The sequence below is a fragment of the Octopus bimaculoides genome, chromosome 21 (genome assembly GCF_001194135.2).
Source record: "Octopus bimaculoides isolate UCB-OBI-ISO-001 chromosome 21, ASM119413v2, whole genome shotgun sequence".
In the NCBI taxonomy this organism is placed as follows: Eukaryota; Metazoa; Mollusca; class Cephalopoda; order Octopoda; family Octopodidae; genus Octopus; species Octopus bimaculoides.
In genome coordinates this window covers 17,934,459-17,955,083 of record NC_069001.1, presented here as the reverse complement: position 1 = coordinate 17,955,083, position 20,625 = coordinate 17,934,459, and the positions used below count along the sequence as shown (strand labels likewise).

Genomic DNA, 20,625 nt, shown 5'->3' with positions numbered 1-20,625 from the left:
CTCTCTCTCTCTCTCTCTCTCTCTCTCTCTCTCTCTCTCTCTCTCTCTCTCACACACACACACATACATTGTCTTCCATAAGTATTATTTATGAAAAAAAGAACTATCTTTTTCTCTTTCAGCCAATAAGTTGCATCCTCTCTTCACTGACTTCCAGACGTTAGATGGAAGAACCCTTTATTACAACAAGTATGGAGGTTTGTAAGTATTTTAGGGTTGCCTTTATTTTGGAACTAAAGTACACATAGCCATAGCCATGTGGAGTTTACTACACAAGCGTGTGATTGAGGGTTCAATTCCACTGAGTGACATGTGGGGCAAGTATCTGTTTGGTCGATTGGTGATTTGTGAATGGAAACTATGGAATCCTAGTATATGTGTATACACTTGTGCATGCACACACACACACACACACACACACACACACGTGTATGTATGTGGGAGTGTATGTTTGTGTGTGCGTAACTGAGTATATGGTCCCCTTATCTTCACATGTGTTTACTGATTGTAGACCAAATCATCGTCATAGAAGCAATGTCATTTGTTTACAGTCCTCTACAAAAGCATGTTTAAGCTGTTTGTTGTCTGATAGATTGGAGGGGGTTATCACCTTGTTTGAAAATAGGTGAGGGCTGGCATCAGGAAGGGGCATCTGACCATAAATGTTTCTGCCTTAATAAAGTCTCATCTCGTTGTTTGACCAATGCAAGCATGGAAAAGTCAACATCAAAATGATAATGGTGATATGTCTTATTTTAGATTGGTTGAGAAGAGACCAGTTACCAGTATCGCTCCTTCTGGTGGAATTCTGGCTGATGAAATGGGTTTAGGTAAAACAGTGGAGGTTCTCTCATGTTTACTTCTTCATCCATGTCCAAATGAACTACTCACACCTTTCCCTGATTTCTATGAAGTTAAACAGAATAATGTTCAGGTAATTCTTGTTTTGACTACTGCACTTTGTATGTCTGTTTGTTTAAAAGTACAATATTTCCTATACTAATGAAAATAGCCTTTATTTCATTGTTTGGATTTACTAGAAATAGCAACCGATTCCTCACTCTTTCAATCATATCTTACTGTCTTGGTTGGTGTAGTATTAGCAATATAGCCATCTTTCATTATAGGTCTGTTCTGTTAAGGGTGGCCTGAGTGAACATGCATGCATACATATATACATGTATGCATATGCACTTCCATACATACATGTGTAGAGACATGGATTTGTACATACATATGCACACTTCACATTCTGTGTTCAAATCCTGTCAAAGTCAATTTAGTCTTCATCCTCCTAGGGTTTTAAAAAACATAAGTACCAGTAATATAATGCGAGTTCATTGAATTCATAGTAATGTTTCCTTATTGATTAATATCTTAATATTTTATAAATCATGTAGCAGATTTTTAAATAGTACTGGTATGAATTTTTAAAAGCCACCTCATGGTTGGTGACCTCAGTGGTGCTGGTGCCATGTAAAAAACACTCTGTACACTCTGTAAAGTGATTGACATTAGAAAAGGCTTTCAGTTGTAGAAACCCTGCCAAAGCAGACATTGGAGTTTGATGCAGTCGTCTGCCTCACCAACTCCTGTTGAACTATCCAACTTATGCCAGCATGGAGAACAAATGTTAAATGATGATTTTCATAATTATGATTCTGTGAAATTAATCTCTATTTTTCAATGTTAAAGGAGTCAGATACTGATGGAAGAGAACTGAATCGAACATTCCAGTGCATTTGTGGAAAGTCTTATTCAACCGATTTTGAATATGAGATCCAGTGTGTTATGTGCAAAATATGGTTACATGGAGAATGTATTGATCATGAAGAATACATCAATGACCAACCTTTTCTCTGTCCACACTGTCAAGTAGCTTCAGTAAGTGAGATTTTCATATTTTATTGAATGACATATTTATATGTTTTATTTTATATAGATTGAGACCATACTTGAGCACTGCCTTGAAGAATTTCTAGTTGAATGAATCAACCCCAGTAATTAATTTTTTTTTGTTAAGCCTGGTACTTATTCTATCAGTCTCTTTTATTAAACTGCTAAGCTACAGGGATGTAAACTCACCAACACCAGTTGTCAGGTGGTAGTGGGGGACAAACATAGACACAAACACACACACACACACACACACACGACAGGCTTCTTCCAGTTTCTGTCTACCAAATCCACTCATAAGGCTTTGGTCAGTCTGAGGCTATAATAGAAGACAGTTGCCGAAGGTGCCATGCAATGGGACTGAACTTGGAACTATGGGGTTAGGAAGCAACGCCTGCATTTATACATATCATATATCAAGGAAACAATCTTGTATCAACCCTACTTAGTCATGAACACAAACAACAAACAACCAAGAAGACCCTCAAAGGCTTGCAATCTCTGACAATCTCTCATAACGAACCACACACACACACACACACACACACACATAACACTGTCAATAAATCATTGAATGTTTTATAACCATTTTCCTGGCTGAAACAAGGGTTAGTCTTGTGGGCCCAATAACAGCCCTCTACTCATCGTGGTTTCTGTCTTTGAGGCAGTGTTTCCATGGCCGAGTTGTTAGGAATTTGCATTGCAATCATGTGGTTTGAGATTCAGTCCCATAACCTTGTGTTGGCTAATGCCTTGTGAGTGATTTTGGTAGATAGAAACTGAAAAGCACAAAGTATATGTATATATATGTATGTACATACATACGTTAGTTTGTTCATCCGTCTGTCCTTCTGTTCGTATCTTGTCACTTGTCAGGTCTCTCATGAGCGTTACTTGTAACATGAAATCCAGTACCATCTGTTCCATGGTCAGGTTGTTGGAGACTAAACTGAGGCCCCCACTAGGCTTGCCTGGTGTGGACTAAAAACAAGACCTGTCAAAAGGATGGATGAACCTAGTGTAGGTTTAATGACTATCTAGCAAAGATACAGGCCCTCAGAAATTCTGGGTTGGTGTCTGGTGTGTTGGAAGACCACTGGGAACGAAGCACCACTCAGCTTTTGTTAAAGTATGTCTTTAGAAGCAGGTCACTCTGATTTAAATCCAGATATGCAGGAAATGGTGTTGAACATTTTGGGGGATCCTTCTATTTGCATGCCTGTCCCAATCTTTGGTAAATATTTCGTAAAGGACCCGTTCATGCTTTGGTGTGAAATAATTTTTTCCACAGGTTTTTTTCAAGTGCATTCAATGTATTTCACCTCCAAGCCCACCGTAAGCCACTTTCTTCCAGAAAAGAAAGGGAGAAAGGGTTGTGGGGAACTTGGATTTTCCTGGGAAACTTAGTTTTCCACCAACGGAGTTTTGTGAGTTTTTTTTTCTTTTAAAGGTTATTTCACATGCTTTCAATGAATGTGACATCGAAATCACATGTAAACGGCTTCTTTCCCCCAAAAAGGAAAGATTTGACTGCTATTTCTTGTATGTCCTGCTTCCATGTAACAGCTATTTTGTGTCCTTTATCACAAAAAGCTGTTAGGTGGTAGCAGAGCATGCTAGAAATAGCAGCCGAATCTTTGGAGGTGAGATACATTGAATGCACTTGAATAAAACCTTTGGAAAAATATTTCACAAATCTTTTACAAAATATTTGCCGTATTTTTAAAGTCATTTTTACTTTAAAATATTTTTTAAATATGCTACTGTAACACAACACATGCATATGCATGAAGCAGTACTGTATTTCCATTTACAGAGAGAGAGAGAGACAGACAGACAGACAGAGAGAGAGAGAGAAGACAGTCTTAGTGTAAAACTCATATCTGCACATATAAGACAGTGCTGCTGTTGTAATACTTATATACACATCCTGGGTTATGTCTCTCAAAAAGCTATTCCATTGATAAATAAAGCATTCCTCCCCCCCCCCACTAACCATCTCCAATCACTGATTCATGCTTTCATTTGTCTGTTATAAGTGATGTCACCCCCTCATCCTTCCACTTCTGTTCTTCTGAACACTATCACTATTTTTATTTCTTTTTTCTATTTCTTTCAGGAGCCAGTTCCTTCTGGTGCTACTCTTATTGTTGTCCCACTGTCTATCAGGTATCAGTGGCTGGAAGAAATCAAGAAACATGTCAAGGAGAACACTTTCAAAGTTTTTGTATGTTTCTATATTATAGATATTTTTTTTTTATTATTACTACTACTATCACATTATTTAAGAGATGAGGAATTATGTACATTATTTACATTTGACGGATATTTGTCCTCATCTTGTTTGTTGTTAACACAATCTTTCAGCTGATATACCCTCCAGCCTTCATCAGGTGTCTTGAGGAAATTTCGAACATGGTTTCTCATTCCTAAGGTATTTTTCAATGTTGTTATTAATATTATTATTATTCAGGTCGGAATCTTGGGGTTAGTAGCTCGCAGTCTTAACCACTACGCCATATGCCTGTGGGCAATTATGGCGTGAATTTTAGGGCTTATAAATCTGAAGGCTGGAGGGTATATCAGCCGAAACGTGTTAACAACAAACAAGATGAGTATAAATATCTGTCAATTGTAAATAATATAAATAATGTGTTGTTGTTGTTGTTGTTGTTGCTGTTGCTGCTGCTGTAGTGGTGGTGGTGAGCTGGCAGAACCATTAGCATGCTGGAACAAATGCTTAGTGGTATTTCATCTATCTTTACATTCTGAGTTCAAATGCCACCAAGGTCAACTGTGCTTTTCATCCTGTCAGGGTTGATAAAATGAATAGTAGTTGAGCACTGGGTAGGGTTCGATGTAATCGACTATCCCCATCTCCACCTAAATTTCAGGCAAAATGTCACTAAGCATATAAAATAAATACCAGTTGAGCACTGGAGTCATTGATATTGAGTTGCTCTTTCCCCTTAAATTACTAGCCTTGTGCCCAAATCATCATCATCATCATCATCATCAATAATAATGATAATAATAATAATAATAATAATAATAATAATAATGATAATAATAATAATAATAAAGTGGTGAGCTGGCAGAATCGTTAGCACGCCAGGCAAAATGCTTAGTGGCATTTTGTCTACCTTGACATTCTGAGTTCAAATTCCACCGAGGTTGGCTTTGCCTTTCATTCTTTCGGAGTTGATAGAATAAGCACCAGTTTTTCCCTGAGGTCAATGTAATCGACTTACCCCTCTACCCCCAAATTTCAGGCCTTGTGCCTATAGTAGAAAGGATTGTTATTATTATTATTATGGCAGTAAGCTGGTGCACCTAGCAATGTGGTTAGCAACATTTTGTCTGTCTTGATGTTCTGAGTTCAAATTCTGCTGAGATTGACTTCGCTTTTCATCCTTTCAGGGTTGATAAGGTGAATACCAGTTGAATATTAGGGCCAATGTAATCAATTTACCCTCTCCCCTGAGGTTGCTGGCCTTGTGCCAAAGTTTGAAACCAAGACGATGAGCTGGCAGAATCATTAGCATACCGGGTGAAATGCTTAACAGTATTTCATCCAACTTGATGTTTTGAGTTCAAATTCTGCTGAGGTCGACTTTGCCTTTCATCCTTTTGGGGTCTAAAAAATAAGTACCAGTTGAACACAGGGGTCGACATAATCGACTAGTCCCCTCCGCCAAAATTTCAAGGCCTAGTGCCTTCAGTAGAAAAAATTATTATTATTATATTTCAAGGGTGATAGATTTGCAGAATTGTGAGAATGTTGAAAGAAATACTTGTAACCTTCCCTCCTTTCCACACCAAAAAGTGTTTGTGAGGTATCCTTCTTTGTTTTAATGTACCTATCCTAGATTTATATTTTATTCTGTCTTCCTTTGCAGGTATACGAAGGAGTTGGGCGACAACGTTATATATCCCCATATAAACTGGCCTCCTATGATATTGTAGTCACCACATATGAAACTTTATGCAAAGAACTAAACTATGTAGATTTACCTCACATGATATGTAAGCTGCCTTTTGTTTTCATTTATGTCACCTCTTCAAGGACTCATCATCGTTCATCATCATTGGTTAATGCCTTCCATGCTGGCATGGGTGGGATGGTTTGAAAAGAGCCCGACAGGCACAAACCTGCACCAGACTTCTGTAACTGTTTTGGCAGAATTTTTACTGCTGGATGCTCTTCCTAACACCAACCACTCACGAGAGTGGACTTAGTACTTTTGATATGGCACAAACACAGGCAAAGTCAGTTTTGGCAAGGTTTTTACAGGTGGATGTCCTTCCAAAGGCCAACCACTTTACAGTGTGGACTGGGTGCTTTTAAGTTGCACCTGCACTGACAGGGTCATCAAGTACTTGCAAGAGAAAAAAAAAACAGCTTTGGAGAGGGGAGGGGGCATTGGAGGAGTTGATCTTGTGTCGGATGATGAAAGGTTATAGTGAGGCAGAGTGACAGAAACAGGTGTTTTGCTGTAGAGGTGGTACTAGATTATCTGTCTGGAGAGAAAGAGAGAGATCAAGAGAGAGAGATCGAGAGAGAGAGATAGAGAGATCAGGAATGAAGACAGAAACAGGTGTGCTGCCGCAAATGAAATACATGGTTAACCAACCTGAGGGAAGTGCAGGAGAAGGAGAGAGAGAGGGAGGGAGGGAGACAAAAGGATAGAGATGGTGGCAAAGTGCCGGCCATACGTAATGATACAGTGAGACAGGGCGTGGGTTGAACACACAGGTCGGAAGCTAGCATAGAGCAATTATACAGTGGCACAGGATCAAGAGGACAGGATTGGGGAGTGGGAGTAAGCCTAGTGCATAAAATGGAAATGTAAGGAAGAGAAATGTAGTTTAGTTTGTTGTGGTAGAGTGTGTGAGAAATTTTCTTGTTAAGTGTGGGTGGGACACACAGTGCTTCTAGAACTCAGTTTGGTTGATGTGGGTGGGTCTTCTCAAGAACTTCATATCACCAGACATCTCGGTCCGTTGTCATTTCCTCCATGAGACCCAACATCCTGAGATCAGTCCTTACCACTTCATCCCATGTCTTCCTGGGTCTCCCTCTTCCATGGGCACCATCTACTTTCAGTGAGTAGCACTTCTTTATGCAGCTGTCCTCATTCATACACATCACATGTCCAAACCATTGTAGTCTTCTCTCTTGCATACTACATTTGATTCCTCTTTTGCCCAACTTTTCTCTCAATATATTTGCTCTTTGCTGTACATCCATACTGATGTTGCATATCCAACAGAGCATACTACTTTCATTTCTCACCAGTCCATGCATATCTTCTGTATTCAGAGCCCATGTCTCACTACCATGGATTAAAGTCGTTCACACACGAGCATCATATAGTCTAACAGAAGTAATAGCTCTCTGAACTTCCTTGACCCAATTCTTATTCTAGAAACAATACTTTCAGATCCTCTTCCACCATTGCTAATTTGGTCACCTAGGTAACAGAAACTATCTACAACCTCAAGAGAGCTTCCTGGACATTTGAGAGAATCTAAGTCCCGTGTACTCTTAGTGCTTATTGTTCCTGCACATCTGCCACATACAAAGATGACTTTATCTGTTAATCTACCTGTGATTCCACCGCACTTATGTGTCCATAGTTTACACTGGGTGCAGTGAATGGAATTACTTCCCACTCCTTTCCTACATATTGAGCAGAGCCATTTTTACCTGATGGAAAGAGAGTTTCATTTTTTATTAACAACTTTGGTCTTTGCTAGGTTAACTTTAAGGCCCTGTGATTCCAGGTTTTGTTTCCATACCTGGAATTTCTTCTCCAATTCTGCTGAAGATTCTGCAATAAGAGCAAGGTCATCAGCATATAGCACGGCACCCAATTTTGAATTCCTCTCTGTCTTTTAATTTTGAATACTATTCATCTAATTCAGAGTCTTAATAAAAATAGAGAGAGAGAGAGAGAGAGAGAGAGAGAGAGAGAGAGGTTCACTATTGAATCATCATGATGATCATCGTCATTGTCATCACCATCATCACCATTTTATGTATGCTTTCCATGCTGCTCTGAACTGAAGAGCCATCATGTCTGGTAGGGTCAGTTGTTATTTGGAGTTACAGCCTTCTTAAACTTAGTGGAGGAGTGCATCTCCCTTGTGTGTTTTGATTTTTGTCTTGGTTTCCCTGACATTTCTTATGTCAGCCACTTTACAGAGCATACTGGGCACATTTTGTCATGGCACCATAACATACAAATACGATATATTGAAATACAATCTGATTTATAGAAATACCTTGGAACTATGAGGCAGTGCTGAAAAGTTCCTAGCTTTAAGGGTACCACGAAATGCCTGGTTGGAGGCCCAACCTTTCAAGTTTTTTTACAGGGCTTAGAAACACTGAAGGACCACAGCAATAAATGTGTAAATCTGAGAGGAGAATATGTTGAATAAAATCATAATTAACTGAAATGCCTATATTTTCTTTTACTTCAGCATCTCCATGTAGTTTAACACCACCACCTTATACCTTGAGACTCCCCACAGACACCACATCACCACTATTTTTCATCTCTCCTCAGCCCTTCTCTGATCACCCTAATCCATCTCTCTTCTGACATGTGAGTAACCATGTAGTGCCTCTACAGCAAGAAATTTGTTCTAGCTTCTTCACTCATTTACTTTAACCCCTCATTTCATAATATGAAGCTATCTCTCTCAGGGTTTGTAGTCTTTTAAGCTGTATGGAAACCTCACTAGTACAGGTGGTATGAAAAAAAAGCACTCAGTACATTCTGTACATGAATTAGGAAGGGCATCTAGCTGTAGAAACCTTGCCAGTGTAGACAATGGAGCATGATCCTTGCACCCATTAGATCCTATCAAACTGTTGAACTCATAACAATAAGGAATACGGATGTTAAATGGTGATGATTATACTGACCTTGGGTGACCTTAGCAGAGTCCCCTCTGCTCCAAGCATTTGGGTCAGGTCCCTCCCTCAAATCTTAGAGGCCCTGTAAGGCATCATAAGCACTGTCTTCCCACCTGACTACAAAATGAGAATTAAAATATATTTATAGAAATATGATGCAGCTTGTGTGAAGATACATGGTGAAGGAATATGGTTCAGTGGTTAGAGTGTTGGGCTCACAATCATGAGGTAGTGTACCTTGATTCCTGGACCAAGCAGGACACTTTATTTCATGTTGCTCCAGTTCACTCAGCTGTAGAAAGGAGTTGCGACGTACTAGTGCCAAGTTGTATCAGCCTTTGCTTTTGCCTTGGATAATATTGGTGGCATGGAGAGGGGAGACTGGCATGCATGGGTGACTGCTGGTCTTCCATAAACTACCTTGCCTGGACTTGTGCCTTGGAAGGGAACTTTCTAGGTGCAATCCCCTTTTTCACCCTTTTACATAGGTTAATGGTTAAGATGCTCAACTCATGATCATAAGATTGTAGGTTTAGTTTCAGGATTGGGTGGCATGTTGTGACCTTGAGCAAGGTACTTCATTTCTCATTGCTCCAGTCTACTTGGCTGAAAATGATTACCAGCTGGATACTGTTACAGTCCTCCTTTCCTCCAGCTATCCTCATTCTAGATGTGCCACTTGGTCAAAGGGTAAGAGGACTGAGATTATGTCTATCTGCTCATGACTACATAAGCACCTAAAACATTTAGTGAAAGCATGGTATATATCTGTTGCCAAGTCATACTCTTGATGGCTGCCTCTTGAATGTAATTTATAAACATCATGGTCATCATCATTTAATGTCTGTTTTACATGCTGACATGGGTTGGATGGTTTGACAGGAGCCGGCAAGCTGGAGGGCCACACAAGGCTCCAATTATCTATTTTAGCTCGATCTCTCTGGCTGGCTGTCCTTTCTAATGCCAACCGCTTTACAGAATGTACTGGGTGCTTTTTAGGTGGTACCAACATCCGCTGGGTCATTAAGTAGATTGTAAGACAAAGGCTTCTCAGTCAAGAGAGGAAGTGGAACTGAGAGAAGTGGCTGTGTGCTTGGTGAGAGATTAGAGTATGAATGAGGGATAGAGGTAGTCCTCTTACTATAGAGAAAATACTTGGCTACCTCAGTTGAACAAGGAAAGAGAGGAAATGTAATATATATATATATATAAATATCTAAATATTTAGCATTTAAACTGGCCATATCTGGGCTAAATATTCTACTTGTTATATGGTGAAACTGACCTGATCTGTAATTCTAAAAATAAACAATCGCAACTTCAAAATCTCAATGCTAAGAGATAAAGCATGATTAATTCAAAACGTTTGGAATAAATAAGCATTACATTTGACAGAATAATCTGAATGCTACATTTATATGTTTTGTTAAAATACTTCTATTATGAGATTTGTCATTTGTTTTTTGTGTCTGATGGTTCTTTGCAGCTTCAACAGGAAAGAAATTTCGTAAACCTAAGCGGTATATGACTATTCCCAGTCCTATGGTTGCTGTCAGATGGTGGCGGGTAAGTTGTGTTTGGTTCTTTTGTTGCTTTGTAGACATGATTAGCTAAGCTGTTCTTGAGTTGTCCTTTGACACAGGGTGAGAAGTAGTTGTTAGAATGTCTATATATTGGTGGTAACCATGTAGTGCCTCTACAGCAAGAAATTTGTTCTAGCTTCTTCACTCATATACTTTAACCCCTCATTTCATAATATGAAGCTATCTCTCTCAGGGTTTGTAGTCTTTTAAGCTGTATGGAAAGCTGTATTTTGTATTCATCGGAGATAAATAGTGATCTTTTATCTTCTATCTTTTACTTGTTTCAGGCATTTGGCTGCAGCTATGCTGGGACACTGCCTTGAAGGGTTTTAGTTGAACAGATTGACCCTAGGACTTATTTTTTCAAGTCTAGTACTTATTCTATTGTTTGCTAATGCCGAACTGCTAAGTTACGGGGATGTAAACACACCAACACTGGTTATCAAGCAGTGGTGGGAGACAAACACAAAGACATATACACATAGATATATATACATATATATATATATAACAGGTTTCTTTCAGTTTCCGTCAACAAAATCCACTCTCAAGGCTTTGGTTGGCCAAAGCTATAGTTAAAGACACTTGCCTGAGGTGCCATGCAGTGGGACTGAAGCTGGAACCATGTGGTTGGGAAGTAAGCTTCTTACCACACAGCCACACCTGCACCTATATTTTATTTGTATTCTTAATCTCCCAACTGGATTTAAGCATAGAGATCTGAAGAGGATTACTTTCCACTTTCTGTTTAACCCAAACCTACCAAGCAAGTCTTGTAAATATACATGCATACATACATATACTTGCATACACACATATGTGCATGCGTGCACACACACACACACACAACAAAAAACAAAACAAAGTAAAACAAAAAATAAAGAGGCAGGATAAGTTTACAGTGCAAATCTTTCTCCATTGCAGGTATGTTTAGACGAAGCTCAGATGGTTGAATGTACCACTACTAAAGTAAGTTTCTTCAACTTACCTTGAATTTCTCTTTTATTGTTTTATGATTTATGTAGCCATTCTTGTGTGGTTGGAATAGGGACCCAATACAGTCCATTTCTTTCTGTCAAGTCCATTCACAAAGCATTGGTTGACCTTGGGACTCTAGTAGAAGTGCTACTAGAAGTGCTGTGCTGTAGGACTGAATTTGAAACCACATGGTTACAAAGTGAACTTTCTGGGCCATTTAACCATTTGTTAATAACTTCCCTAACTATTCTTCTTCGTTAATGCTAGTATTGTTTTAACCCTTTAGTTTTCAGATCATTCTGTTAAATGTGATACTTATTTATTCACATTGATTTGAATCAAACTTCTGATGACATTGTAGGATAGGTGTGAGGTGCCAGATTTTGCCGATTTGAACACAAAGCAGGTAGAATATTTTGGTTGAATATGACCAGTTTAAATGTTAAAGGGCTAACATATGTCTTTTTGTGTCATTTTAATTTTGACTCATTATCTTTTTTTTGTTTTCTTCTAAGACAGCTGAAATGGCTTCTCGACTCACTGCTATCAATAAATGGTGTGTGACTGGAACACCAGTACAGAAAAATATTGATGGTACGTTGGAAACTTTTCTTTTTTCAGTCATTAGACTGTGGCCATGCTGGGGTACTGCCTTGAAGGTCTTTTTATTGAATGAATTGACCCCAATACTTATTTTTTTTAAGACCTGGTAATTATTGTATCGGTCTCTTTTGCTGAACTGCTAAGTCACAGGGATGTAAACACCCACACACACACACACACACAATGAGCTTCTTTCAGTTTCAGCCTTACTTGTTCACAGGTGATGGCTGGCTTTTTCAGATATATCAATGTCTTAATTTACAAAAGACAAGCAAGGTCTAGAATCAAAAACCAAAGTCTTAGTAAGACAAATCACAAATTCCTTCAGGTAGATGGCCCTGCTCGATCTGTAGAAAAGGTATAGGTAGAAACTCTGTAAGATGTATACAATGTAAGCTATGGACACATAAGAGGTGCAGCAATATCAGAGGAAGGTTATGAGGGAAAATAGTTATTGTATGTGGAAGGTGCACAGATACAATTAATACTAAAAATGTACAGAAAATAGACTCCATCAAATGCAGTGGGGAAAACTAGAAATAGTTGATAGCTTTCATTACCTAGGTGACCAAGTCAGTATTGGAGGTGGATGCTCCGAGAGTGTAGCTGCTAGAATAAGAATAGGCTGAGCAAAGTTCAGAGAGCTCCTACCTCTGTTGGTAATAAAGGGCCTTGCCCTCAGAGTGAAAGGTAGATTGTATAATGCTTGTGTGCGAATTGTCATGCTGCATGGCAGTGAAGCATGGGCTGTGACTACCGAGGACATGTGAAAGCTTGAAAGAAACGAAGCTAGTATGCTTCGCTGGATGTGCTATGTCATTGTGCATGTACAACAGAGCGTAAGCATCTTGAGAGAAAATCTGGGCATAAGAGGCATCAGATGTGCACAAGAAATATGACTGTGCTGGTATGGTCATGTAATGTGTATGGACAAGGACAGCTGTGTGAAGAAGTGCCAATCTCTAACTGTGGAGGGAATCTGTGGTAGAGGTAGAACCAGGAAGACATGGAATGAGGTGATGAAGTATGATCTTAATGTTGGAGCTCATGGAGGCAACAACAAGTGACCAACACCTTTGGTGGTATACTGTGCTTGAGAAGACTCGTCAAGCCAAGTGAAATCACAGTCGTGGCTGATACCAGTGTCATGTAACTGGCACTCGTGCCAGTGGCATGTAAAAAGCACTCTTTGAACGTTGTGCAATATGTTGTGCTCATGATGACCTGTCAAGCCAAGTGAAATTGTAGTCATGGCTGATACCAGTGTTACACACTTGGCACCCATGTCAGTGACATATTAGAAGCACCCTTTGAATTTTGGGCCTCATGGAGGCAATGACAAATGACCGAGACCCTTGGCAATATATTGTGCTTGAGAAGACCTATCAAGCCAAGTGAGATCATAGTTGTGGCTGATGCCAGCATTACATAAATGGCATCCATGCCGGTGGCACCTAAAATGCACCCACTACACTTTTGGAGTGGATGGCATTAGAAAGGGCATCCAGCTGCAGAAACCATGCCACATCAGATTGAAATCTGGTGCAGCTCCCCAGCTTACCAGTTTTCAGTCAAACTGTTCAACCCATGCCAGCAAAGAAAACAGACGTTAAATGATGATGATGACGACAGTGATGAGGATAGTCACAGCAGAAAAAATATTAATCATAAGCTGACTCTTGGGTATGTGGGTATTTCAAAAATACCTCATGGAGGGAGTGATGACTGTGCCTTGCATAGTTATGAGCTGCCCTTTGGCAAAGCACAGCACCCATTCAGCCACCCTGCCAGGGATACAATGAAGTCATGGGACTGCAGCATGGTGGATTGTGAAGAGGTATCAGAAGAGCTCATCTGAGCCAACAGTGCTTCTTACATTGATGCTGAGCGGAGGAATCCCAGAAGATCAATGGTCAGGATCACTAAGCTTTGTCAAGAGAGTAACTGCAAAGCACCCATAGGGGTGGTGTCCATGATTATGTAATCAGCTAATGAAAAATTCAATTCAAATACATAATAATGGATTTGGTGGCAACAGAGAGTGATGAGAATTAGTGAAAGCAGCAAGAAATTAAAAAATAAGTTGAATCAGTCTTGAATGACTCAAGATTAAGCAGTAACAGAAATCTTTGTCAAATATAAAAAATAAAAAAAATTAAAATTCATAACCATTGTCTTTTCTTAAATCTCAAAATGATGTGATGATTGGTGTGATATATAATTTCTCTTGTTTCTAGATTTACATGGACTTTTACTGTTTCTTGGTCTTGATCCTTACTGGGTACAACAATGGTGGTGCAAGTTGCTTTATATTCCATATTTACATGAGAACAAGCAACCATTGTATGAAACTGTGGCAAGTATTTTGTGGCGGACAGCAAAGAAACATGTTATTAATGAAGTAAGGGATTGCTCTTTGGCTTATTTATTTATTTATTTATTTTGTTGTTGTTGTTGTTGTTGTTTATTTTATTTTATTTCTCAGAGCTCTCTGTCTTACTTGTTCTGGTTAATTATGTGAGAGCAGACAACAACCTGTTGTCAAAGGTCTCACAGGGCTTCTCATGATCTCTTTCCTCAAATCATAAGACTTGGCACCTAGATATTAAGTGTTGTGGAAGTATTTTATTATTATTAGTTATTATTAATATTTATTATTATTATTGTTGTTGTTATTATTATCATTATTTTTTTTCCATGACATTGCTTCTCATCAAATCCCAAAATTGGGATTTGATGAGATTGTGAAAAGTTTTAACATGATGAAGAGCAGTGGATGAGGTGTTCTTGTTACACACACATACACACACTCTCTCTCGGAATATTGACTACTCCCACCACTATCAAATATACCACACATCACTATCATTCATGGATGTGAGGTTGTGATGTCTTTTTAATTATGATGAGAACTTTGTTACCTATCTACAGCTGGTGTTCCTAAAAAAACACACCCAGTATAATGTTATGAGAATCCTTTAGTCTTTTTGAGGACATGATACTTCTCTACTCCTGCTGGTGGCATGAGTTAAAAAAGCACCCAGTTCACCCTGTAAAGGGATTGATTTTAAGAAGGGTATTCAGCTGTAGAAACCAACTCAAAATGAATTACAAGCAAGATGAGATTGCTCTCATCTACCTGGGTAAGCAGTCAACATGGGCAGCGGACGTAAAATGACGATCAAAAATATAGAAGGTGTACCATTATGATGATACATTCTTTATATTGGTGGTTCTCAACCATTTTTTATCTATGGACCCCTTTCATTACTATTTTATTCAATGTTTATAAACTAGTTTTATAGCTGCTTCTTTCAAAATTCTTGTTTTTGTTTTTTACACATTAACTTGTGTAGGTTGAATTATACAAAACATTAGAGAAAGAAACCTAGCTGTTTCTTGCCATAAATACATCTGAACAAAATTTTTCATGAACCCTTAAAATACTATTGTGAACCCAATTTACTATTTTGCTTATATGGACCGCAAGGGGTCATATCGTTCCCAGTTGAGAACCAATGCTCTATATCTTTGATCATGGGTCATGTAGACTGTAATTCACAAAAATACTTGGAACATTGTATGTTTAGTTGGGTCTTTGAAGAAATACAAGAACGCATTGAAATAATTGTATTGTTGCAAGACAATATTTGGTTAGCTGAAGAAATGTATGTGTGTGTATATGTATGTATACGCACGTGCGCACACACACACACACACTTGATAGTATGCTGATTAAAGCACTTTCACTGTCTGTGACTATCTGGTGTCATCAACAGTAAAGATATAAATGTCACTGGATTTACTTCAGGAATTCCTTTGTTTCTGTTGAGCATATAACAAATGAGTGAAAGAGAAAACGGAATTTACGAGATTCCTCATTAATTACAAAGATCATTTTAGCCCATCTTGCATTGGTATCCTGTGGGTGAGATTCTGGACAACTGATTGTGGTGCATCCTTTGGGGAAGATGTGTCTTGTCAGGTGTCATTCCAGACTGAACTCCTGCATGCAACCAGCTACGAGCAAATAACAAAATGCATTATAATCAAACCAAGCAAAACTGAGTTTATTGAGTGAGGACCCTTTTGAAAAGTCACCTGACAAGACATCTGCACCAAAGGATGAACCTCAACCAGTTGTCTGGAATCTCACCCATGAGAGACTGATGTAAAATGGGTTGAAACAATTGTTGTGATTAATAAAGAATCTTGTGAATTTCATATTCTCTTTCTCTAATTTGTTTTGTGTGTGTGTGTGTGTGTGTGTGTGTGTGTGAGTGTGTGTGTGTGTGAGTGTGTATTATACCTGTTGGTAGTTGGAAGTTACATCTGAATACATGTGAAAAGCACCCAGTACACTCTACAAAGTGGTTGGCATTGGTAAGGGGGATCCAGCCATAGGAACCATGCCAAAGCAGACATTGGAGGTAGGCATAGTCCTTCAACATGCTGGATTCTACTGAACTATCCAACCCATACTAGCATGGAAAATAGACATTAAATGGCGACGATGATGATGTGCTTGGTTCATGCTTTCAACACACACACACTTGTAAGTTGATAGATTTTGCATACAAATATCTTAGTCTCAAAATCTTCAGAATGTTTCACAGATTTTGTTTGTTTTCTTTATTCTGTAGATAAATATTCCTACTCAGACTGAAATAATGCATTGGTTGTCCTTTTCCCCTGTGGAAGAACATTTTTATCGCCGACAGTATGGAGAGTGTGTAAGGGATGCTATGCAGGTAAAATCTCAGTTTTTACACATATTTTATCTATCTGTGTGTGTGTGTGTGTGTGTGCATGTCTTTTATCTTGTTTCAGTCGTTAGATGGTGGTCATGCTGGGCATCGCCTTGAAGAATTTTAGTTGAACTAATCAACCCCAGGACTCATAATTAACTCTACAAGTTGTGGCAGAGGAGTGCCAGAGGATTATGAATTCAAGACATGATGTGGATGAAATTAAGAGGGTGATTAGTCTCATATTCATGTGTGTTGGCCTGTGGCAGATATAAAAAAAAGAAAACAAATGTCAAGACCCAATCCATGCAATGGGTGTGGACGCTTACATTTTAAATGTAACTGTCATTTTAAAAATCTAAAATGTTTTGAGTGTGGAAAAATTGGACATAAAAGCTCACATAGTAGAGTGAAACAAAAAAAAAAGGTCAACAAAAAAATATTCTGGCAAGAAAATATTGTGAACAAAAAATTTAAGCAAAGCTCAGAAAAGAAAATTTGTGTTCATAAAAATGAATAATGTGAATATCAAGTTACAATTGGATATGGGCAGTGATATCATGATAGTTAATGCAGATATGTAGAGAAAAATAGGAAAACCTAGGTTGAAAGAAACTTTGAAAATTGCATGTGGTGTTTCAGGAAAAAAATTGCATTTTAAGGGCGAAATGATAAGTGATGTTACATTTCATGGAAAAACCTTAAAAGCCAAAGTTTTTTGTGTTGAATAATATGACAAATTTATTTGGAACAGACTGGATGGAATTATTTAACTTATGGGACCTCTCCATAAATTTTTTTGTAAAAATGTGAATGGCTCTTCTGCCAAATGTCGGAGGAATTAAAAAAAGAATTAAAAAAGATTTTTCCTGAAGTTTTTTTTTAATGAGTTAGGTCTTAGCACCAAAACAAAGGCAAAGTTTCAAATAAAAGAAAATTCTATACTGGTATTTAAATCAAAAAGGACTTTACCTTTTGCAATGTTGAAGCAAGTTAATGAAGAATTAGATAGACTTGAAAAGCTTGGCGTTATTGAAAAAATTGATTACACTGAATGGGCGTCCTTAACAGTTTATGTCAAGAAAAAAATAATAAAATCTGTGTGTGTGCTGATTTTTCAACATAGTTAAATGAATATTTGATACCACATAATTACCCATTACCAAATCTGGAAGAGATTTTTGTGAAAGTGAATGGAGGGAAATTTTTTTCAAAGTTGGACTTATCTGAAGCATACCTACAGGTACAAGTTAATGAGGAATGTTCAAAATTACTAATGATAAATACCCATAAAGGATTGCATAAATTTAAATGACTTCCTGCTGATATGAAAGTAACACCAGGTATTTTCCAACGAGTTATGGAGCCTATGCTTGCAGGTTTGGATTTTGCAATGGCTTACCTTGATGACATACTCAAAAAATGAATCTCGTGGTCAGCATGCCGAGCATGTTAAAAAGGTCTTTGAAAAAATAAAAGCGAGGAAAATTGTGAATTTTTTATGCCAAGAAAATATCCAGGGCAGATTAATGATGAAAATGGATGTAGACCAGACCTGGCAAGTGCAATAAAAAATATGCCTCCTCCGATAAATATGACAACGTTACAAGCATTTTTGGGGATTGCGAATTATATTACCAGGTATACATACCGAATATGCATGAATAACTTGTTAAAAAAAAGATGCTAAGTAGACCTGGTGAGGCAAGTACCAAAAAGCTTTTGAAGAAATCAAAATGCATCAATAAATTAACATTGATATATTTTTCATTGTTGTTACAATCATCTGAAATGGAACTGTCAAAGTGCGGTATTCGAGCAATTTTGCTATTCAACTTCAAAAAAGGACATAAAGTAGCTGAAACTGCTTGCAATATCAATGAAACGTTTAGTGAGGAATTGACCAGTGTGTGGTCAGTTTGAAAATGGTTCAAACGATTTCACAGTGGAGACCTGAGCCTTGAAGATTGTGAGTGTAGTGGACGCCCATCTGTCATTCATGATGATCAATTAAAGACTGTCATTGAAAAAGATCCATGTAAAACCACTCAAGAACTGGCAAAAGAACTTCAAGTTAGCCAGAAAACTGCCTGCAGCTTATTAAGAGTAACGTGTCTTGTTGAGACAAGAGGAAGGTGTTGGAGTCTCACATGTTGGTAGTTGGAAGTTACGTCTGAACACATTGTTTTACTCCGCTTCGTTAAAATCATATATTGGAAATCAAGGATAGAAAAGTTTTTTAATTAGTTATGTCACTGATTTCCAACTGTTATCAGGTATCTCATTCTTGGATGTGTCTGTTGACTGGATTTGAACTGGGTTTCTTTATATCTTAAACACTAGGTCACTAGAATTAAATGGGATTTACTTGGATTGACTTTATTTTTATTGCTTGCTTTCTCTTGATTTAACTACATGTTTGAAAAGTAATATCCATTTCTCTCTGTGTTTTCTCTCTCCATCTCTCTCTCTCTCTTCTTCCCTTTTTCTCCTTCTCTCATTACCTTCTTTTTTCTCTTTTCACCAGCAATTGTCCAAATGGAAGAACTATTCTGTGAAGTTGAACAGTATTGATAGAAAAATACTTAGCCGTGTGAGTATAAATGAGTAATTGAACATCCTTCTATGGTATAATTCACCTTAGACCTTCAGATGTCCTTTTTTTTCTGAAAAAGGAGAGAGCAAACAAGGTTGTATAAGTGTACATATGTACATAGATAGATAGATAGATAGATAGATAGATAGATACATACATACATACATACATACATACATACATACATACATACATACATACATACATACATACATACGTATGTACGTACGTATGTATCATCATCATTGGTATATATGGTATGTATGTATCATCATCATTGGTATATACGTACGTACGTACATATGTATATACCAATGATGATGATACCAGGTGTTGCATATACTTTTACCCATTATTTAAGCATAAATTAAAACATTATTATTTGCAGAAATAGTTGCTAATGTTGTATAACACTTCCTGACATTCTTTTCTTTTCTTGTTTAACCTCAATTAAATATGGTGGCTCAAACAAATTGTAGCATTGAAAATGGCTGGTATAAAGAATTGCGATGTGATAAAGCGATATGAGAAAAGATTAAGGGCTATGGTGAAAGCAAAGGGTGGCCATTTTGAATTGTAAATTTATTTTAGATATTTTAAAACAAATATAATAATCAACCTGTAAACTTTCATTAATCAAAACTTAAAACTTCTTAGTTTATAATAAAATAACGGGTTGATATATATGGTGCACCTGGTGTGTGTGTATGTGTGTTTGTATCATCATTTCATCATCATTTAGTGTCTGTTTTCCATATTTGCATGGGTTGGATGGTTTGCTTGGAGCTAATAAGGTGGATGGGTGGGTTCTCCAAGCTCCATTGTCTGTTGTGGCATAGTTTCTATGGCTGGATGCCCTTCCTAACACTAACCATTCCACAGAATGTACTGGATGCTTTTTATGTGACACCAGCACCAGTGCTTTTTATGTGGCACCAGCACCGGTATCAATTCTGCTGTGGCGGAGAGGTATGTATCAGGTCATCCCATAAGTTCTGTCCGATTTTACCTTTTTTAAAATTGAATGGAATTTAATAGTATTTTAGAATGTCTAATGGAATAAAAAATTATTTTTATGCATTTGTGTACATTTAAACTAATTAAATATTATTTTACAGAATAATAGAATTAAAATTTCTTTGATTAAAACCCTTTCTAACATGGAAGTATCCAAAGAGCATTTGAGGCTCATAATGCTTTATGGGTACAAAAAAGGAAACTCTGCAGCCGAAGCAACTCGAAACATACACTCAGTTTATGGGAAAGAATGCTTGAATGAAAGAACTTGCAGAA

The 20,625-nt window shown here is 37.8% G+C and overlaps 1 protein-coding gene across 1 annotated transcript in view; it reads left to right on the top strand.

Annotated features, from left to right (window-relative positions):
* Window positions 1–20,625, top strand: part of LOC106870294 (E3 ubiquitin-protein ligase SHPRH) — a 78,893-nt gene that overhangs the window by 12,882 nt on the left and 45,386 nt on the right. The window contains exons 4-14 of the mRNA XM_052975311.1: window positions 123–201; window positions 760–934; window positions 1,696–1,884; window positions 4,016–4,123; window positions 5,796–5,922; window positions 10,311–10,390; window positions 11,332–11,376; window positions 11,901–11,979; window positions 14,226–14,389; window positions 16,632–16,739; window positions 19,264–19,329. Coding sequence (XP_052831271.1) covers window positions 123–201; window positions 760–934; window positions 1,696–1,884; window positions 4,016–4,123; window positions 5,796–5,922; window positions 10,311–10,390; window positions 11,332–11,376; window positions 11,901–11,979; window positions 14,226–14,389; window positions 16,632–16,739; window positions 19,264–19,329 — 1,220 coding nt within the window. The remainder of the gene's footprint in view (window positions 1–122; window positions 202–759; window positions 935–1,695; window positions 1,885–4,015; window positions 4,124–5,795; window positions 5,923–10,310; window positions 10,391–11,331; window positions 11,377–11,900; window positions 11,980–14,225; window positions 14,390–16,631; window positions 16,740–19,263; window positions 19,330–20,625) is intronic.